At 39.7% G+C, this 23,441-nt stretch overlaps 1 protein-coding gene across 2 annotated transcripts in view; it reads left to right on the forward strand.

The window, feature by feature from the left end:
• Positions 1 to 23,441, forward strand: part of LOC135474916 (acid phosphatase type 7-like) — a 49,068-nt gene that overhangs the window by 22,663 nt on the left and 2,964 nt on the right. The window contains exons 2-9 of one of the 2 annotated variants that reach the window (XM_064754601.1): positions 980 to 1,194; positions 1,499 to 1,591; positions 2,852 to 3,001; positions 3,378 to 3,453; positions 14,211 to 14,331; positions 14,482 to 14,679; positions 15,064 to 15,257; positions 15,598 to 19,296. In XM_064754601.1, coding sequence (XP_064610671.1) covers positions 980 to 1,194; positions 1,499 to 1,591; positions 2,852 to 3,001; positions 3,378 to 3,453; positions 14,211 to 14,331; positions 14,482 to 14,679; positions 15,064 to 15,257; positions 15,598 to 16,136 — 1,586 coding nt within the window. In that variant the 3' untranslated portion in view covers positions 16,137 to 19,296. Of the gene's footprint in view, positions 1 to 979; positions 1,195 to 1,498; positions 1,592 to 2,851; positions 3,002 to 3,377; positions 3,454 to 14,210; positions 14,332 to 14,481; positions 14,680 to 15,063; positions 15,258 to 15,597; positions 19,297 to 21,664; positions 21,786 to 21,969; positions 22,168 to 23,125; positions 23,320 to 23,441 lie in introns of those variants that run through there. The other variant, XM_064754602.1, reaches the window with a different exon arrangement.

The raw sequence follows: 23,441 nt of genomic DNA on the forward strand, positions 1-23,441 counted from the left end.
AGATTCGTATCCGCCCTGAGTAGCAACTGGCGTAGAGTAAATGTTTTCCGGCGATGCGATGTATTTCGTTAATAACTGGGTATAACCGCTGGATTATGCTGAACTTTAATAAATGCCAGCTATAATTCTGAACGCTGGGCTGGAAGATATAAAGGCCTGGGAACCCTTCCACCCGCCATTTATAGCAACTTTCAAATGTTATGTATACCCGCAAGGATATTCCGGCTAATACGTCTACTCCTGTTCGTATTAGGCTACTCTCTTAAAGATTTATCTGCAAGAAACTTGTAAGTGGTCCCATTTTTAGAGAATACAAAATCTCACTTACTGATAATTTACGTAACGCTCAGCTACGTCTAGCAGAGGAATATCGACCAGCTAATTAAAATGTTTTCTGTTCGGACTTTTTCCAGCTCGGACTTTTTCCAGTTTTTTTAGTATTGTGGATTGTTTACTTACTTCACCAGTTTTCCGCTTCTTATATCATTTCACATATAATTACTTTGGTTCGTACAGAACGTATGAGAAATGCGCGTGCCAGTGAAGCCTGTAATAAAAGCGACGATATTTAGTATAGCTAAAGGGGTACAGCAAACAGAGTAAAGCCAAAGCAGCGACAAAAGTGTGATAACTGGAAATCCGATGAAATACGGCCTCTTGTCAAATGTACACTGACAAACATTCAGCTAATTTATATGTTTATCTTTGTGTTCAAGCAGTATTGTGTTGATCACGTAACTAAAGAATGTTAGAAGTACATCGAAAGCAACCGGTTCAGTTCCGAGTTATGTCTGAGAATTTAAACATTTTTAATCTTGGCACTCTTTGGCTTGTCTCTCGGTATACCTTGAACAGTTACAAGTCATTATAACGTCAGCTGTTTTTTCCCCTGATCCGTGAGCCCTGTGACTATTCTTTATCTAAGATAAAAATGTTTATAATAATTATTTACCTTAAACGTTTCTGCTTCTTGTTTTAGAGGACACTGATCCCAAACAAGTACGACTGAGTTTTGGTGAAACCACCCGGGATGTTGTCGTCATGGCGGCGACCAAAGAGAACTGTAGCGCCCGGGTGATGTATGGGCTTGACTACTTTAACCTGACCACAGAGGTGGCCGGCCGTGGGGCGTTGTTTGACCAGTCAAAGATGAATCCAAAGGGTTTACACTTCCTTCACAGAATAGTCCTAAAGGTAATTTCTGCTGAACTACTATTTCTCTCTTATCATTGTCTGCAACATAAATGCTGTTAACAAATCGATATGATGAACAAGAAGAAAAAAGTATGAAGAAGAATAATAATGCCATGAGGTGGTTACACTTTTTTCCTTTCTTCTTATATAGTGATTTTATACTTAAGTGTAGCAGCTATGTGTTTGGATCCAAAGGATACTGAGTCATAGGCGTCATCATAGTTTTTGTGTTATGTGTTATATACAAAGTGTTATATACATGTATTTGCATTTTCACTCTGAGTGTGCATGTACCGTGTTACAGAACCTAAACCCTGGCGTCAGTTACTACTACGCAGTGCATTGTGACGAGTCTCTGACGATTACATATGGATTTAAAGTGCCCAAAAATGACACCGTAAGTATTATAATGTTACAGTTGGCCTGAAATACATGGGGCTGTATGAAGTTACATTATTACAATATAGGGTAGAGAGTTAAATCAGTACATCATGGTATTGAGTTACAGTATTACAAGATGGTAGTCTATATAATCAACTGTGTACAAATTTGCCCATCCACAATTACATGTGTATCAGTGGCACATAATTTATGTATTTTTAACATTAAAAATTACACAGTATGTGTACTGATGATACACAAATGATGTGGATGTGCATTTTTGTCGCAATGCTGGTAGTACACAGTCGTTTTTAAGGAGTTATAGATGATAAAGTTACAGTATTACAAGATGTTAGAGTTACAGTATTACAAGATGATAGTTACAATGTGACAAGATCGTATAGTTACAGTATTACACGATTGTAGTCACAGCCGTTCAAGATGCTAAGGTTACGGTATTATAAAATCGTCTAGTTACAGTGTTACAAGATGGTAACGTCACAGTGTTACAAGATCGTACAGCTACATTGTTGCAAGATGGTTAGATTTGCAGCATTACAGAACAGTAGTCACTCCATTACATGATGACAGAATTAGTCAGTATGGTAAAGTTACTGTGTTACAAGACGAAATTAGAGATACAGTATTACAACGTGCAGAGTTACAATATTACTAGATATTAGAGCTGTAGTATAACATGATGGTAAAGAGTTGCACTATTAATAACTGGTGGAGTCATTGTATTTCAAGATGGTAGAGTTACATTGTTACAAGGTGTCACAGTTACATCATACATCATGGTAAAGCAAACTACTCATTTGAAATACATTCTTAACCCTTTTTAACTGTCTTATAATAATATTTTTTGATTTTGCATAGCACATCACATTTGTAGGGGAATGTAGATAATGACTCTGTGTCAGAAACATTAATTAATATAGTTAATCATTTTGTATCAGTGGTTTCTATGGATACAGGCATAGCATGTTTCTCATTTCAACGTATGGGATTTTTTTGGGACGGTACCTTACAGTGAAACTACCCCAACGAAAGGTGTCGGTCATGAGGAGATTAATGCTTAGTTAGCGAGGCTCTGTTGTTATATGCCAAAGATAGTCACTCGCTAGCAGCGCAACTTTCAAACCAGCGCGACTTTCCGATCAGTTGGTGACGTGTACACCAGCGCGTCATTCGAACCAACGCGGCTTGCAAACCAACACGACTTTCAAACCAACGATATGTACACACTACATAACCTTTCTCTATTCCCCCACAGAACTGGTCGCCAAAGTTCCTTGTGTACGGCGACATGGGGATAGAGTCTCCGATCGTCCGCACTCTGGAGAAGAAAATACAGTCCGTGGAATACACCGCTGTGCTTCATCTCGGAGATATTGCCTATCAGCTCGAGTCGGATGGCGGTATGGTAAGTTATCATGGCAACGTAGAAATTCATGCCTTGTGCATGGGAAGATATTCCAGCAACATGCAGACGGTGGTGGGCTTTCCCCGGGGCTGTGCCCGCTTTCTTCTAAGTGAAATATGTATAAGTAAAATATCCTTCAATGCGGCGTAAAACACCAATCAAATATATCAAGAAATAAATAGAAATGAATGCAGTTAATGTAGTAATACGATTCGTTCATTGCTGATAGTTGATGATTTTAGTTTTCGTGGCGTTCTGCTTCATGATGCGCTCTAAGCCTGAACGGACCCATGTATGGCATAACTACACCAAATAAACCTCGATTTTAGTCACATGGTTGGTGGAGCATTCATAATGCCTTTTCTTTACATTTCAGAGAGGAGATAAGTTCATGGACATGATTGAACCAATCGCTAGCCGTGTTCCCTACTTGACAACGCCCGGTAACCATGGTGAGTAGTCTTCACTTTCTGTTCCGTCTTGCTGAGTATGAATTGATATCTCGTCAAGTTTTAAGACTCCATGCTTGCCTCCGCTGAATGCCATCGAGGGGGCGAATGATATTGAAATGAATTTCGCCCCCCCCCCCAGACTGGATTGTTTTGTGTTGACTGGATGGTTATGGCGTATTATGTTACTTGTTATGTTTGGTGTTGTGGTAGTGATGTCCTTTGTTCCATATACATGTATAGCATGACCGTTTTGCCCTCATCTAGAGTACTGGCATCTGTTGCAGTCTAGATTGATTTAGTATTGCTATTTGGTTATGAATCCGTATTGTTCCAGGATCAATACGGTTTATATTTCAAATGTTTCTTAGAAAACAAGGACTACTATAAAAAGCTAATTACATGGAGAATGTGCATTGCGAATAAGATCCAACCATCAGTTTGGATATTAATCTATACCGCTGGTGAATCCGGAAAAGCTCTTTCGAAGACGGTATTCGCAAGACGCATATCCAAGAACAGCTTTCGATATGAAAGACTGTACAGTATATAGAATGGAAAACCAGAGGAGCGACGACAGCCTGATGGTAATTGACTACCCGTAAAGGGTGAAATGCGCCCTCTTGTCATTTTGCCTCAGTTAAGATTTTTCTTCTTTATGTAGCACCCATAAACTTCTCATGTGGTAAACACATTCTGGTATTTACAGTCTTTAGGCGTAGCAGGATATGTCACATGTTTACAATGTAAAGATCTCACTTATTAACTATAGTTAACACTTTACATGTATATCGGTTTTTACACTCGGTAACTGTCCTGCTTGTTTGATTATTTGTGTTGATTGAAAATATTCGCCAGATTACTCTGGAAACATTTCAGGTCTTTACTGAAATAAACACAACTCTTAAATTACTTAATATAGTCTTGATGAATAAATAACCGGACGCGTTTATCAATGTGTTTATAGACAAAACACTTATACAGCCTTTTAGATTTAGAAAAGTCTTTTAGATAATTGTTTCAGCATTTCTGCAGCCAAAGTTGGCTGGAAATGTGCGATGATGTGAATTGATCTGTACCTGATTCAAATATAGCGGGGATGAAGACATTTTGTACAGTTTGACTATCAAAAGGCGCATGGAAGCTGTTTATGTAAAGTTTATGTCAAAATGGTTCCTGACAGAAACAGAAAATCTCTCTGATCTCTTTGGGTGATAAAAACACGTTTACTGACACATAAAAACTGCATCTTCTGGTAAAAAGAGTTCGTGTTGGCAGATTGTAGAAAATCCCAGTCTGCCACAGTGTCGACAACACGTTTGCTGTAGACCCCTGCACTTCATCAGGTTCTATTGATCTACAGACATTGTTTGGCGCCAGTATGATGTTCAAGTGGCGCCATCTATCTTACAGGGGGAATTACTCTGCCTTAGCCGTGGCGGTATAGTACCCAAAGTATGTTATCTTTCCCCGCCTCTATCAGTCTTGTAACATGACAAAGATCGATAAATACTGGAGCTTTGGTTGCTAGTCACGTTTGTAAAACCCGCGCTGTAAATTGGAAAGCACGATTTTTCTGCTGTTGGGACCTCCCTGGGCACTTTAGAAACCCGTCAGTTGTCTACCTATTTTCCGCTCGTGAACGGTTTGTCAACTCAGCGTTGTATTTTGTATGATCGAGGTGCTCGTTGCATTCTATTTTTAACCTGTTTGGATGAAAATGTTGGTATTCTGGCTAACGTGCAACCAGTTGCAGCGAAGGTGGACATGAATCATTCTATAGCGGAGTCCTTGTAAGCGGATTGAATAAGGGGTGCACCCTGTAGGCCCCACTATACTTATTATACAGAACATTTGTCCGTTGCAAGGAATCCCAGTGCCTCTGAGAAAGTGACAAAATGTGATTAAAATAAATCCTGTAACTAAGTGACACTTGACACAATATGACAAGAAAACAAATTGACCTTCACAATTTCTGTTCGTCATTTGCTTGAAATATTCTATGAATTAAGGATTTGCTCTTAAGCGATGTTTGTGTTCCAGGGTAAAGTCCTTTAAGATAAAGTATAACCGGTATATGGTGGGTGTTATGACATTGAAGAACGCTGGTCAAAGATATTACCACAATGTGCAATCTAGTCCTGTAGATGTTGCCACAAAACGGGACAGTTAACAAACTTGCTGTGGCATAATTAGACAAAAGTTGGTCAAAGTTTGTCCTGAAATAATGTCATAGTGTTACATGAAGACAGTTGCAACTAGTGATAGAAGGCATGGATATGGCTAGATTGTATAAAATCTTCATCAGAGACCGGAGCATTGCTGGCGGACTGAATTACCATCGAACATCTCATGTTCATGTATAACAAGGTACAGACCATATTTTAAAGTTACTTGGTGGAAGCGAACTGAGTTGAAGTTCTTATAAACAGTGGAAGGAACAGTCCTAGCCAAGATGAATGTAGGTTTAGTCTATAACACAAAACGTTATTGGTAAACCGAATGACCTGCAGTGCATATCCAGTGTACAAATAAATCAGTGAGATGCAATTTGAAATCCATTAATTCATGCCATAAGATGATATTTAACATTAATGTAATATGATCACACTTCATTTACCAGAGGGGATATGGTTTGAATATTTGTGTCTTTCGATTTTACATAAAACTATAACTAGATTAAATCCTTAATTTCAGCTGGGTTGGTTGCATTCTAAATGTTGATGAAAGTCCAACAATTGCTAAAGCGTTGTGCGGCGTACAGGTAGATGTGTGTTAAACATTTGATTCCTTCTCCAATCCAGATTAACTTAGTAAAGATGACTCGCTCCCATTCACATATTTACAAAAATCAATTATGATCTCATTGATTTTACCAAATATTTACTAAGGTGAACATGTAAGCAAGTATAGATGCAGTGTTCTGAGTTACACGAAAAAGGGCCTTATTCCTTGGTGGCCCATGCAGTTATTGGAGTTAAATAAGATATTGTAAAGTACAGAATTTGTCAGTGTAAGGAATTTAATATCAGACTTTTCTAGCTGTTCGTAGCAATGTCTGTGTATACTGACTGACTGTATAAATAAAAGGTTTAACCATTTGGAAAGCCCATGCACAGATAGTGATGTTGTCAAGTAGCCATTTGTGGACGAGAAGCTAACAAAACATTATAAATTGAAGTCAAGTGAAGTGAGCGTTTTGGACAGCGAGTAGTGTTTGTAATCAGGAATGTCAAGTATGCAAAGGCAGTTAAATGGGTGTGTGGCCTCGGAAGCCAGCTTTTGACCGAACTAACTCGTGTGTTGATCTGTCACATAGTAGCAGAGCAATTCAGTAAATACAATAACCATGCAAAACTGCCTTTTATTGCCCTTTAATGCACTCTGCCAGAACCTTCTGCCTCTACTCTTAAGCGAACGGTGCCATTATACCTGCACTGGCCGGTTCATTGGCTCCAGATTCCCTACACTGGTGCACCACCTTAAGTTCATGTCTCATGTTACAACTTTCTCGCTGATCTAATAAGAGCTCTATAATTAACCCAATTTTCAAAAGGTTTATATAACAGCGGTGATTTACTACGTCATTCTCTGCTCTTATCGCCGTGGAGTGAGCGTTGTTTTCGACACGACGCACTTAGATAGAAAACCAGCATGCCTGCTGTATCAGACCAATTCGCTCAATGGTTACCAGGACGGATCACAACTCAAGTGAAAAAAATGTCGTGACCAAAGCACGGTATATTTTGTCGATTGTTTGCTGGTGGTATAGAACCGGTTTGATGTTACCGATTTACCACTCAATTCTGTGAAACTGTGTATGCATGCACGTCTATATCTCTCGCAAGACTCACATTCCATTTCCCAGAGGAGTGCTGGGGTGTTGTATACCTTTCCCAGTTACCGTTACACCTGTGTTGACAAACTTACTACAACTGTGTGGAAACTGTATTACATCTGTGTGGACAACCTCATTACACCTGTGTGGACAACCTCATTACACCCGTGTGGACAACCTCATTACATCCGTGTGGACAACCTCTTCACAACTGTGTGGACAACCTCATTACACCCGTGTGGACAACCTCATTACATCCGTGTGGACAACCTCATTACATCCGTATGAACAACGGGATTACAACTGTGTGGACGACCTCATGAGATCTATGTGGACAACCTTATTACAACTGCGTGGACAACCTCATTACACCTGTGGACGCTCTGATGATTATATTGACTACATGACTATATTGCGCAATTTAAATCAACTTGCCTCTTACTGAATTACACCGAGAAGCCATGCACTTCTAACAGTTTAATTTCTAACATTTACTGTGTAAACCGTATTGTGCATAGGGTTTTGCTACAGCTGGTGAACGATCTGTGTCTGGATTAATGTACCCTTTATATCGGGAGTTGATAAAACAGAGCAATTCACGTTGTCACAGCTTCTCTTCGTGGAGCACGGCTTTATTCCATGACACTGAGCCTATTTGCGAGGATACCTTCGTTGAGTGCTTTTCGGCCTTCGATTTATCGATATTGGATTTCCTTCGAGGCTTGTGGCTAGTTATTATAGACTGCTAAGTCTGTATACGTCTCTATAATTAGTAGACCTTTCAGTAATATTGGTTTTTTGATCAGCCCTCCGGCTAGAGATCACACTATTTCCCCCACCAGATTCAACCTCCCCCAAGTACTATTTACTAACGTAAAAATGAGGGAACCGCGCTTCTACTTGCCCACTCGTCAACCATTAATCAAAGCGAAGGTGGTAGTTTAGGGACCACCCTGCGGGCAAATGGGACGTAAATGCTCATCGTTGGAGTCCTGTATCACGTGGATTAATTGTTGAATCTTTGGACTTCTGAAAACCGAAGCTACATTGCCACTAGGTTAAAGCTACCAGCTGTCATTGCTCAGATTGCATTCTTGATGCTGTATATGTATAGTCGAGATCTTCATCAAGCGACAACTGCTTTTTGTCATTTTACATGATGATCTATTTGGTCACCTTCTTTTCCTCTAATGATTATTTGGCGTCAGACCAGTTGTATACGTTACACAGCTAAAAACGACTATCGATGTCCTTCCCCAGCCCTGTTCCTAATTGATCGACACAGTTATAGGTGGCAGGTTATCTAGCACATTTCCTCATGCAAGTTGTTTTTTCATTGTGCCCTGAGGGGAAAGTTAGAGTTCTCTTCCTACCACGCCTACTGTGTCTCTTCGTCCTCACCTCAGTGGTTGAGGCAGCTGTTCGTTTACATGGTGAGACGTGAAGAGGTAAGGAGTGTTTTGGACAGGCCAGTAATTCACTCCAGATATACCTAACTTGAGGTTTCTACCACGGTGTCTCGTGCCTGAGAGGCTTCTAACGGACACCTCAGTTAATTATCTGACAGAGCGCCCTGCGCGCCCGTCAGCAGGTCTCGAGTAGCACGGTCTCAGTCTCAGCCTGTGCAGCCTGATACAATTTAACCTGACATTTGACGGTTCCCACGTACCACTTAAAGCGCCAGGTGAAAAGTTTTGCGAAGATGAGAGTAAGTTATGAAAGAATTCAAGGAAGTTTTCCTGTAAAAGAGCCTGATATATGCACTTGATTTTCATCCACTGTATTATCGATACTTAGTGTAGCCACCATCTTCTTCTTTTCTTCTTGTGAACTTAGATATCCTCATGCGTTATTAACTGGAGCGGGCTAGTGGTGTCTTATACGACCACGTTAGTGAGTCTTGGACAGAATCCTGTTTTTATGCCGAGTGAGACCCGGCTGTCGATTTCAGCCTTGACAAACGGCAGCCTGACGTATATGACGTCATCATGACATGTAGAGCCCACGAGCTTCCCTTCCTTCCAAGGTTGTCTCTCGAAATGACACAGCCTTGTCTGACATCACGTGTGGGTGATCATGTGGAAGAATTCTACACTCATGTGGCCAGAGTAAAGCACAAGAAAACCGAGAGTGTTCGTAAATGCTGTGATGCGTTCTTTAAGCTAGTCCTTCCGCGACTTAGATCGCGAGGGGTGAGATTCAGAAAGGTGGTATACATTGGGAGTTTATTGGATGACCTTTCCGCTATTTCGCCATATGACGTAGACGTGTTGCTGATTTTTGATACCGGCAAAACGAAATTCCAACAGTTTGAAAGCGGATATTGTGGTCTGAGGGTGCCGAAGGGTGACCAAAAATCGGCAGATTTGTTTAAGGCCGTGTTGTCCCAGGATGGATGCTATATTTCTCCTTTAAAAATATACAGTCTCTTGGAAAAACTGATCTCTCGAGCCACGAATCATTCCGTGATGTTAGATAACGTTCGATCAGAACTTAGTGTCAGTGAAACAATAGTTGATCTTACGGTCACCATTAACAAAAATATACGCGTGCATTTAATCCCAGCCGTTGATTTAGGATGCTCACGCCCATTTGCTGTGGCATGGACTTATTGGTTTGATGCGCATGCGCAGTCTGATGTCAAATGGCGTTTGTGCCACTGGCAAGCAGAGAACGACATGTTGAATAAAATGGACATGGCCGACAGAGGAATCCGTAAGAAAGCCTTGGTGATTCTTAAGGCGATTGTCTCTATTGACGAGAAGTTAAGAGGCATTCCATCCTACCACCTAAAGACTGTAATGCTGCATAGTTTTGATTCGGAAGTGGACACTACTCCGAGATGGCAGCGGAACTCTCTTGAGGACAGCTTCCGGTGTCTTATGAATTCTTTTAAAAACTACCTGGGTCGCAAAACCCTCCCACATTTCTTTTTTCACGAGGTGAACATGTTTGCTAACATCTCGGACAGGACTATTTCTCAAGCCAGATGGCGAATTACTCAGCTGCTAACGCGAAATGAAGAATTAATTCGGGTTCTAAATTGGCGGCCAGGCTAGTTGTAACCATGCACTGATGATACCCCATGATAGTCGTTAAATCTGTACCTGTTTGTGTCGACAGAGGTTAAATTATTTATGGATTGAATGCAACATAGTTCGATGGATCGTTGCAGACAGTTTTTTTAAAGAGCTATGGTGTCATTTGTTTTACCTGTTAAAATCTTCGGCCAAGATGCTGTTAGCTGAAGACATTATTCTATCATTAAACGAAATTAATGTCAGAGAGGAGAAAGTTCTACGCGTAAGGCAGAATATACAAACTGTTTGACAAATTCATGATCAAGGGGTGTCGTTATATTACTATTCACCTGTCGTCTTTTGTGCCACGTGTATTTTAAAAATGCTGCGGATGATCGATGGTTTCCCCCAAACTCTCTCCGGTTTCATCCAAGCATAATGTGAATTGTATAAGTGAAATATTCTTGAGTACGGCGTGAAACACCAATCAAATAAATAAAAAAAAATTAACAATATGTATAGGGTCTATGAAGTCATTGGAATATGAAAGACTACAGACTTTATGACCAGAGCAGCGATGATAGCAATATACATGTAGTAATACCTGGTGAAACGTGTAAAACTGGAGACACGTTTAATCACCAGTCATAACTTAAACTCCTTTCCTCGTTTGGCACCAAGGAGTTAGTATAACTGCAAAATTATCTTTCTGTGCTTTGTTTCTTTCTTTGTTTTTAGCATTGCTTTCATCATAATTTCGGTTGTCGGATATATGGATAGTTTTACCTTACTGGTGGGCCCTGTGCTGAGACGTTTGAAGCGCTGGTTTACTGCGACTATACGTGTTCGAATCCAGATCTCGCTACATCCTTCGGGGCTTGAGGTCTGAAGGTTTGTCAGATACCTAGCGAAGGTCTGTGGTTTTCTCCTGGCCGCCTCCGCCCATAAACCCGACCACCGTCATATAAATGAATAACACTGGAGTCAACCAGCTTTAAACCCCAATCAACCAATCAATCAATCAATCAATCTGCCTTACTGAAACAGCCTATCAAGTGGTAGAATAGCGTCAGTAGGCGCACCAGTATATATATATATATATATATATATATATATATATATATATATATATATATATATATATATATATATATATCGGGCTATTCCATTTTAGAACGGACGCCAAACACGCAGGAAAGCACTTGGTAAGATTGCTTATTTCGAGGCCTTTTGCATGGGCATGACCCGCATTGCGTACAAAGCTACAGAGTTGATTTTCAAACAATGGAAATCATGTAGAAGAAACTACTTAAGGATATTCTGCGGTTTTGATCACTAATAACATTCCGGTACTTGGAATAAAAGCATGTTCCATGTATCAGTTCAATAGTTATTTGTCATCATCGAAACTTGTTTCCAGTAGTTGCGTTTAATTCACTCTGTGTTTATCTTATGGATCGAAAGGGCATTCTTGTATAGTGTTTTGTGCTTTGGAAAGTCAAATGGTCATTGTTGTATCATTGTTCGGTCTCAAAGGCGTCCAGGTAACCTCCACACATCCGGTCCGTCTTCAACATGAAACTTTGCCCCGGTAAACAGTGCATTCAACATTTCGGCACACTGACAAGGACTTGGTAGCAATGTGTTTAGTGAGGGGTCACACAATAGTTGACTGTGCTATAAATTACCTATTACATAAATTACATATATATGTGAAGTATTCGTGAGTGCAGCGATAAACCCCTATTAAGATTAAGTGACAAGAATATATTTTTAATTGAAATTTGATTGCGTTGCTAATAATATTTTACGATGTGCGAAGAAACGTCGGGCGATTACCCGATAAACCTCGAGGCAAAACGCCGTTGTGAATCCTGCGGGAGCTGGACTTGAACCCAAGATTTGAACCCACTATATGTCATTGGTGAAAGACTAGACGTCTTCCGTAGCAACCCAACAGACCACAAATCGTCATCCTCACTTCATCTGACAATGGCAAAAGCATATTATAGCAGGAACATTTTAAGAAAAAAATAAGCAATAATGTTGGAATGAGTTTTCATGCTGTTCATACTTGCATTCCTCCATCTCAAATTGGACATAATATAGAAGAAAGTCGGGGTGTGAAAAAGGCGCCATCTTGAACTTTATTCACGATTTGGTGTGGATGGATTTCGAGGGTTCAGCCGTGTGGAAAGGAAAGAGCAATAAAGATCTAGTCATGTTGGCGCCGGACAATCCATAAACTTGAAAACTTAATATACGAGGAAAGTATTTATGAAGGCCATTATGGTCTCAGTGTCGTGATATTCATTTTCTGTGGTCCCTTTCTAATAACACCTATAGCGATTTCAAAAGGCCATTACAATAGCTTTACTGGCCGTCTTGTCAAATGTCCCTGTACTTTATTTGAAGACGCCTTGGCTGTTTTATCGAATACTTCCGCTGATCAAGTACAATTAAGCCCTGCTTCATGTACTCTCGCATAAGTCTCTTTTTTATTGGCAACGTCTGATATCAAGATACGCCTCGCAGTGTTTGTTAAAATGTTAGAAATAGAACATCAAACAAAAAACATTTAAATGTGTGATCTTGATTTTTCATGCCAACGTGACAAATGTTATATAAAGATGTTCTAAACATGACTCTCGTATTCCCAGGTCTGACTAGGATCAAAGCCATGGCTGAACGACTGTTCGATAATATTTCATTATCCTTTCAAGAGCTCTTCTATCATAACACGATTCGCGGCCCCGGCAAATAAACTGTATTTTTGGACAATACCAAGTATTGAATTAAATCGTGCGACGTCTCCATTTTTTTAGCGATGGGAATTGGTAGTACGATTTTCATTTCCTTTTTAACCTTTTGCTTCCAAGCTAATATCACAAAAGTTCAAGTCATTGAATACTGTTTATGTACAGTCCAGATGGGATGCCTTTCTGTGTTGCTTGCTTAATGGTGGTTATTGATGTTGGTGAGTGTGGGATGTTTTGTTGGACGGCTGATTGGGTGCCTTGTCTTGAACCCAGTTGGAACAGACAAGATATCTGGAGTAAGCCAGCTAGACTTATACATAGACCACGACTTGTTCTGCTGGGAGGGGATTTTGTCATGGAAATAGGCCTATGCTGGACTTCAGAATTATATACATAAATTGAATATGGGTACAAAACATTATGGGACAGATCAGCTACAAGAAAGAAATCTATGGTCATTTTGCATCCTGTGCACTATTGGTACTTACTGAACATTCAAAAACAACCGAATCCACAACTGGCAATACAAAATTAGTCTTGGAATAATAATGTTCCAAAAACTTTCTCCTTAAGTTGTACACACTCTCAGAAAATTTAGATGTAAGTTTTTTTTTCAAAATATAGAACTTTCGTTTTAGTTAGGTCCGATAATGATCTATTTTAAGATCTATCATACCCGGAAGAGAAAATGAAAGACTAATTCAAAGAAAGAAATCATTTATAACTGGTTAAATAGATGATACATCGCCCTGCCTGACAGAAACATTTATCTGAAATTATTATTGGCTTTAAGAGCCTTTGTTCAGAAACAGTTTTTCTCACTGAGACTATTCATGCGGGATTGGAGACAAAAAGAACTTGTTCCCTCGTCGCTGTTTTTTTTTTTTTTCAAGGTAGAGATATCTTACACAAGTTGCCCATTTGTGGCTTGTGCGTCAGATCATGTCGTGTCATCAGTGGCTTGCGTCGTGGTGAAACTAGCCTCCAGTACAACGGTTCACAGTATTTGTTAGGCATAAGGAGTGGGGGCGATTCGTGACATAGCGTTCCGCACGAATCTTGTGTTGAAAGGTTGGAACGTTTCGTGTTAAGACTAGTCTCCCAGCATGTGCCCGCCACCAATCGGTCTTTGTCCTCTTTCAGAAGTCGCCCAAGACACGTTTGTTCACTACCGTTACCGATTTTCCACCCCTACGACAGGCTGGCCCATTCCGTTGAAAAACATGTGGTACAGCATCGATATTGGACCAGTACATTTGATCAGGTGGGTGATAGGACTTCCTAACTCGCACGTTTTTCTTTTCCATGACCATTTCTTAAAGTACTTCTTTTTCACTTTTATTAATGTTTTGAACGCAGTATCTCTTATTTTACCTTACGAAAATTTCCCTAACAAATTTCCCACCTCTTTCAGCTACAACACTGAAGTGTTCAATATGACAGACAAGCAGTATATCGCCCTTCAGCATGACTGGCTGGTCAGCGATCTCCAGATGGCCAAAGAGAACCGAGAAACTGTGCCTTGGATTGTCGCGTTTGCTCACAAGCCCTTCTATTGCTCAAATTCCAACGCACACGACTGCACCCGAGAAAACTCAGTCGTTCGAAAAAAGTAAGCCACGCTTTTTTTAATGTTTTAGAAAATTCCTTACGATTCCCAGGGTTTATTTTATTATAACTATAAACGTTTGAGTTTCCATAAATGGTATCTAATATTCGTCATTTATCTTATCATTCCCTCTGGCCGCTAGGTATCTGAAGTGCACCAAAGTGTTGCTTTATAAGCACTAGTGCAATCTTGTAGGTAAAGAGGCAAACTGTCGTACTGACTAGATTTGTTTGCAATAGATCCTGCCAATAATTTTGAGACAAATCTGACAAATGCTAAGTATATTTCTGACGTTGTCCACGTATATAGTTCCCATTGAATATCATCCTTGTTTCACATCACCTAAGTGCAGTATTGAGTTTTGTACTGTTTTTGTTCATTCCACAGTTTGGAAGACCTATTTTTCCAGTATTCCGTGGATTTGATCTTGAACGGTCAACAGCATTCTTATGAACGCCTATGGCCGACGTACAAAGGAACTGTTCACGCCGACAACTACACGGACCCCACTGCGCCCGTCTCCATCATCAGTGGTACTGCCGGTGGTTCCCAGGGAGTAGACCCCATGGAACGCCAACCAGGTAACTTAAAAAACAAGACATGGTAGAAGTGTAGAATGGCGCAGATCCTATGATAATTCAGTCACAAAACAAATTTTTGTTACTTTCATGAATAATTGATATTACTAATTAATAATTAATAACTATATATATAAATCCATGGTCGCATGTTCCTAAATATTTGTATCTATTAACGTGCATTGTACATGAAAGCTTTCGTCTGACGTATCCCACAGTGTTACATTTGGAACATTGTTGCAAATACGTATTTACGACAGTATTCTATGACAAATATGCGTTCAAGTGTTGTACACAGGTTGCCAAAGTTCATAAAAGTACAATTTTCTTTTTACCTGGCTAGGTGTTTGGACAGCAGTCCGCATAGGAAACGATTCCATGAACAGCTACGGTGTTCTTTCTGTGGTCAACGAAACCCACTTACACTGGGAGCAGATCTCTGGCGTGGATGACAAGAAATTAGACTCCTTCTGGATCTCACAGGGCCGTCATGGCGGCTTTGTTACGGTGTCTCCCGATGAACATAGTGAGACAAACGACGGATCAAATCCATCAGTTCATGAAACTCACAACACCTTCTCACAACAGGCTACAAAAGTCGTCCAACATGTGAAAGAAATCATAAAATCCAACAAACCAGTAGCAATAGGCGTGGCTTCCACCGTTTCCGTGTTACTTTTGATTGGCTGTCTGTATGTGATTGTCCGGTGTCGTCGGCGCAAGTCGTCTCCAAGGAGGTGGGAGAAGTTAGACTATGACAAGAGTTTTTACTCTGACGTCAAGACTGCAGAGGATGATTTCTCCTGCGACGAGACGGAAATACACTTGGATGGCAATGGCACTATGCCGACATCAAAGCTGCTAAGCAAAAGTACAGTGTAGCGTTTGAACTGACCTAGACTTTACACTGTCATAGTTCTGATAAACTCGTGTTTGAAGTGAGCCGATAGAGCTCAGGAAGAATCACCCAAGTGCCGATGTTCTACTGGTTGTATGTATCATCAGAAGATCATTATCACTAATGGAGCAACTCTCTATTACTAAAGCTGAACCGTACTGTGGACAAACAGAAACAACTCGTGTAACAATAATATAATGTACTTTGCGATTCTCAGTTAGGAATGCACTGATGTGAAGGAAAGATTGCGTACGTTTTCCATGATGAATTTAATTATCCTGGCCATACATCAAGCCATTTCCCAACATGCATCAGTTATTTATGTGCATTCTGTCTGATAAAGCTGTGTAGAACGTCACACAACGAATTAAAGGGATACAGAATCGTTTCTAATTGGCTGGTGTGAGAGATAGGCAGGTCAAGACCTAACCTGAATTTATATTCAAACGTTGCTACAAATGGAGAATTTAACCCAGGAAATCTTATTTCCACTGTCAACCAATCAAGACCGACTCTGTATCCATTTAAATGAGAACTTAGGGTGGCAGTGCGGTTCAGCTGGCGTAATGGAGAGTTGCTTACTTCGAGTTCATGAACTCATATTGTACAGAAGCCTCCACAAAAGTGTGTAGTTCATTGTGGTGTCTTATCAGTGATATCCAACTGCATTTAGCCTTTGTTGAATATATGGATGCATTTTGGCAATTATGAACGCTGGTGCTCATCAATAGTACCAATCTGGTGTGATTTTAGATGCCAAGCTTTTTTTTAATTGATTAGAATCAGAACACCGTATTTATAACGACACTGAAGGCACCACGAATAAAACCAGGGTTCTCTTTCAGAATACTTTGCCGATCAATTGTTATTTAAGTTATTTATTTATCTTGTTTAAAGGAGTTGTCTGGAAGTTTGAAATAGTACAAAGCTACGTGATTGAGGAGAAAAGCTTTGTCAACTCGATTCACGAAAGTTTTGTGAATGTGGGCCCAGGTTGTGCCACTGTAAATACCTCCGCGACGTATGGTGGATTTTGATGTATGTATACATGTCTGAAATAGCCTTAGAATTTATTGTCATTATTTTCAAAATTGGTCACCAAATCTTTTAAAAGTGCAATATTTAGCTGCGTATTTGTTTTTGTTTTTATTTGCGTTTCGTCAGATAGGAAATTGCAGATTCCGGGTTATCCTTAAAAGGCAAAACACTTGAGGCTAATTTGTATAGTGTTCGATAGGTCACATGTTTGTATGATGAAAATCGCCTTTTAAATTACGACACTGAATTAGAACACAATATGCATGCTGGAAGTTAGCCGGTGGGTATTTTCGATTGTATGTCGGATAAAGTAGTCCAGGCTTTAGACGGGGTTGAATTACTGCTTGTGGAATGGCCTGTGATAACTGATAATTTATGACAGTTGCTATCTCACAGCTTTTTTTTTACGAGGATTCTTACCTGTAAACAGTTTTGATATATGACGCTTTCATTTAATCATATGGTGGAAGGATTTAGTGTTGTATATATGGTAAGGTGGTTGGGCTAGAATTTGGTCGTAGTCCTGTAGATTATTAGGCAGTTCTTCGTGTAACCTGATCCTTCAAATTATTTTCGTTTATCATTTGAGATTTGTATATTAACAAAGAGAAAGTTTGTCTTCCCAGGATCTGGTGCTTATAATATTTACAAAGCTTGTTCAGAACTGTTTACACATTTCATTTATTCACAGGGACAGCGATTTTACAATGTTCCTAGAGTATATCGTGTACCGTTAGGGATATTCATGTTAAAGCCTCTTTTATTTATCTTCTGAAAGTCATTCATTCGCATTGCATATTAGAAAAGGTTAACGCTTTTGGAGGTGTTAACTTTAAGAGAGTGCTGTATGCATATGGTTCTAGGCCTGTAATGTGCAGTATGGGTACTGCTTCACTTTATCCTATCCCTCACGTTCCTCGTATCCCTAACTTTCCTTGTATCCCTAACTTTCTCTTATACCTCACCTTATCTTATGTCTCACCTTATCCTATCTCTCACTTTCTGCTATCCCTCATTTTCTCCTATCCCTCACGTTCTTTGTATCCCTACCTTTCTCATATATCTCACTTTCTCGTATATCTCACTGTCTCGTAAACCGCACTGTCTCCTATATGTCACGTTCCTTGCACTCTCTTTATGTCTCACTTTTTCCTATACTTTACGTTCCTTGTATCCCTCACTCTCTTTTGCCTCACTTTCTTTTTCTAATTTTGAAATTGAAATCTGAACACGAATCTTTCTTCATTTGTCACTATGAATGAAGGAAGACATATTGGCGTATACCTTACGATGTGTAAAAGATTTTTAAGTCAATGACTAATTATCTGTGACCGTCTCTGTACAGCTGCGCCCGTAAAGCAATGAGGTGTTTGTAAAGCAATGACACATTCCACAAGAATTTCAACGTAATAACAGAGAATGATGTGTGCCTGTAAAGCAATGATATAATCCACAAGAATTGCAACGTAATAGCAGAGAATGGTGTGTGCTTGCAAAGCAATGACATAATCCACAAAAAATTGCAACGTAATTGCAGAGAATGATGTGTGCTTGTAAAGCAATGACATAATCCACAAGAATTGCAACGTAATTGCAGAGAATGGTGTATGCTTGTAAAGCAATGACATAATCCACAAGAATACAACATAATAGCAGAGAATGATGTGTGCTTGTAAAGCAATGACATAATCCACAAGAATTACGTCATGGCAAAGAATGGTGTGTTTTTACACATCTTGGGGCCGACATATTATAAGGCGGGTGTTCCCATTACTTTATATCTTGTTGCATGTTATTTTTTATCATCTGTATACTTGAGTTGAATGTGCAAACTAAAAACCGTGTTGTTAGCTTCAGCACAAATCGGACCATAAATCATTTTTTGAGTCATGTATGATAGTACTGCTTTTTTCATTTTTGTTATTGTTGTTGACTGATTTTCACGTAGTTACAGTATTGCACGTGAGATTACACGTGGTCACGTGGTTAGCATGCAGTCTTCCCATTCATACCAATTTCAGTCTGTAAGGACTAAAGCTATAGGATACTAGCTTAAGTATAGGTCATACACTGTGACTTTGTCAATATTCTGTTTTCACATATAGCGGTAACATCTCTTTTATGCTATGCTTTTTGTAAAAAAAAAGGAATGAAAGAGTAATAAATCAGCTATGAAGCGAAATTGTGTGCATGCATGGTTATTGATTTCTAGACCTAGAGTTTTTATAACCTCAAAGTTCCTGGGCAGTATATACAGGAGATTTGGACAAAGTTGATGCATAAATGGCTAGTGAATCTAAGCGTGAAGATTTCAACATTCATAAACCATGAAAGGGCGTTACAGGGACCCGGCTTACAGAGTTGTCGGGAGCCTCCGTGGCCGAGGAGGTTTGCGTGCCAACGCGGCGCAGTGACCCCTGGGCCTGTCACCAGAATGATCGCTCATGCTAGCCATTACCGCTCATGCTAGCCCCCTCTCCAGTCTGTCAGTAACGTGCGGGTTCCTCCGGAATCTGACAGATTTCCTTCCACCATAATGCTAGCCGCCTGTGTCGCTACGAGTACGATGTCAAACACCAATCAAATATAATAACTGAATACAAAGTTGTCTCTACCCTGCGTCAGTAGCATTTGTCATCACTACATATATATTCCTTCGCTATATGCTGTCATGGAAGTTACACCAGGCGCAGTCTGCTTAGTAGAGCCGGCCCCAGGTCGATAATAGCAAAACTTAAAAAAACATTTAGTTTAAAAGTTCCAAATGGAATAAAGACCGGGAAAATACTCCACATAGCAAACAAAACTGCTACGATGTGAGGGTGGAACAAGCATTTAAGTGATACAAAGAAAACCAGAAACTCTGAATGAATCCCATAAAGAACTAATCAAAATCAGAATACACAAATTACTAAGAAAAATAGCCTAGGTCATATCTGTCTGACTATGTAATGTATTATGTACAAGTACATGCATATGCATCGGCTGTCAAAACGAAAGACGCTGAAATTCTTTCTCATTTAAAATGGTTCTTACTGATTTCTTCTACTTTACTGTAAATGTTCATTTTAAGTGTCGTACAATGGGTTTGAGATGAATAGCCGGTCAAAAAAGATTACGTTTTGGCTCGGACAGTAAGCGTGTCCGCGACGTTTTACCAGAGAGGGCAGGTCTACTGCATACCCTTTAACACATATATGTAATAGGCCGAGGTCACATGTTAAAGAGGGTAAATTATTCCCTGAGGAAGTCTGTATACATTGGGAATCTATTATGAGTGAAAGATAAGTAATAGCGTTTTATTGGAAGCAATACAATGACAAAATGTGGTATTTTGTGTTACCATAATTGTTAAAAGCATGAAAACTGATATAAATTGTTGCCTCTATGTTGTGTTATGTGGGCGATTTTTTTTATTTCTCCGCTTATCAACTTAAAAACGTTTATCATTGCAAACGACAAACTGTATGGTGGGATGCGAATAGACAAATACATGATTTGGGAGGGCCTATACACCCGCTCATGGAGATAATGGTAGACAACTCTGTCTGAATCTGCTATATGCTGTTCCACTTTCATATTGTCATTGTATACATGTATATGTATACATGTTTACCGCTGAATAAGGCATTTATACATATAGAGCTACTTATTCGAGCATGAAAAAGGCATCCAGAGGCTTATTTAGAACTGAGTTAGTTTGTTCAGGAGTGAAAAAAGGAAGAAACATGAGTATAAGGCAAACTTAGATTGGGCAACAACAAGAAATCACTTCAGTGTGATCAGGGATTATTATAGACGTCTGTCTTTATCCCAGTTGTATGTAACATTTTACAATGACGCCATAGATACTTCTTTCATTTATTTATGTTTCTCTGAGACAAGCAGTTCTATATAAGACCCTCGGTCGCTTGGTCTGTAAAATTTTTGACTTTCTGTCTCAAAACATGGGTCATTCACCTTGGGAGAGGCGTGTATGGATGCAAATCAACGTGAGATTTTGGCGGCATTTTGCAGCTATTACGCATGTTTGAAGACTGGTCTCTTTCGTTACATCTCAGAGACCACCCATGCACCATATGTATGGCCCGCAGTGATTTCCACCTGACCACCTTTGATCTGTTTTACTCCAAGCTCCATATAACTGGGTGTTTTATTGGGCTTAAATCTACAATATAAGTAAACTGTCACACACTATACCAATGCCTGTCTCCACTTTTCTAGCTACGCATCGTCCCAGTGAGAAAATACACCATTATTGGCCCAATGAGAATGGCTTCGGCAGAAGCCTATAAAAGTGTTAGGTACATACATGCATATTGCTTCGGGTTCTGGTTTTGCGAAGCTAAACATAATTCTGAAGCAGTGTGAAATATTTATTTCTGTGACATAGAAAATCAGCTAACGCATCCATGCTGCTATAACATGACAAGGAAATTGATCTGAACTGATCCTTGGTGTATATCTGTTTCAGAGTCAAATCAGCAAACTTTCAGCCATTACCGCTATCGTTTCTCCCCTCCCTCAACAGAATGGCCTGTTCCGCTAAATAAGATGTGGTACAGCATCGATATTGGATCAGTTCATCTTGTAAGGTAAGCACAATGTTTCTCTTATACAGAATTGCGTTTCCAGTTAAAAGATGCAAGTTAAATGTCAGTACAACCAATGTAATAACTTTATTTCCAAATAAGATCATTCATTTAAGTTCTTGAAGAGTTATCAAAATTGTTTACCAGCTTGTCAGAATGATATTCACTTGGTCGTATGTTTTAACAGTTACAACACAGAGGTCTACAATATGAGCGACTCGAAATACGTTGGGATTCAACGTGAATGGCTGATACAAGATCTGACAAAGGCCAATAAGAATCGGGCTCGCACACCATGGATAATTGCGATTGGCCACAAGCCATTGTACTGCTCCACAACACATGAACACGACTGCAATGCGGAAGTATTCAACGTCAGAGACAGGTGTGTATCCTTATTATACTAGTGAAAGCATTAAAATCCAAACTTGAAGTCATTTCCACAGCGCAATTCTCCTCCACGGCTACATGTACAAATTCTCACTCTACACAGGGCAATACTCTGTATTTTTGTCTTATCAATCGATTGTGAAAAATCGGTGAAAAAATGTCTTGATTACGAATCCTAATCCACATCACCACAAGAATTTAATGGATTAATTCCTTCATTACCTTTCAGTCTGTTGAAATACGAAGACAGTACATAGCCTGCTGTATCACAGCTTCAGAATGTAATGACTTTTTAACTGTGGTAGACACAGTACTGCTTCTTAAGTTATGAAAGCCAGCCAGTCCTAATCCCCATTGGCATTTCCCTGTCTGATATCCGTTTTTTTCATTTTAGAAGAAACATGAAATCTGAAATTAATATAGGTCATATATATAGTTTTACTTGTGTGTCTACAAATGTTGGAAGTCCTGCCCTTGAAATGGTCGTTGGAGAAACGCAAAATAAGTCTCCAAACAAAACGGCAACAGATATTGTAGCATGGTATACAGGTTGAATACTTATTTCACTCAGTCGTCTAGAGCATACTTTGCGTCTTTCCTACGTCATTGAAAACTGGTGGCTGCTTCTCTTTCCGTCCTATTTTCGTACTTTATATACTTCCTTATTGGTTGTCGGCTGTTATACGAATGTCTTTTTCGACGCATTGGCGTGGCATATAGGTCGGTTCAATCGACATTTGGATAGTAATCTATGAAGTCGATTCAGTTGTTTGTTGATACCCAAAACCAAAGCCTAACACACATTATCACTGAAGAACGAATATCCAGGTGCAGTTAATACTATTGTTATTCCTTTATTCGACGTGACTAAAGTTTCACTGTTAAAATACGAAGACTACGCATAGCCTACACAACCACAGCTTCTGAATGTAATGATGAATCCATGTTGGCAGTCTGGAAGAAGTTTTCTCCCAACACTCGGTGGACCTTCTCCTGGACGGACATATGCACAGCTATGAGAGACTCTACCCCACCTACAAAGGGAAAGTAACCAGTATGAATTACAGCAACCCGTCTGCTCCTGTGACTGTCATCTCTGGAGCCGCCGGAAGTGGATTTGGCCTTGATACTATGACAGGAGCACCAGGTAAAACGTTTGTGTAGTGAAAAATAATTTCTCAACAAAGTCGTCGTCTTAGCCAGGAAATGGTGGCATTGAACTTCTCACTGTGCTACACAGCGTGACAAAAAATGCCACTCGGCTCATTA

The sequence above is a fragment of the Liolophura sinensis genome, chromosome 9 (genome assembly GCF_032854445.1).
Source record: "Liolophura sinensis isolate JHLJ2023 chromosome 9, CUHK_Ljap_v2, whole genome shotgun sequence".
Taxonomy (NCBI): Eukaryota; Metazoa; Mollusca; class Polyplacophora; order Chitonida; family Chitonidae; genus Liolophura; species Liolophura sinensis.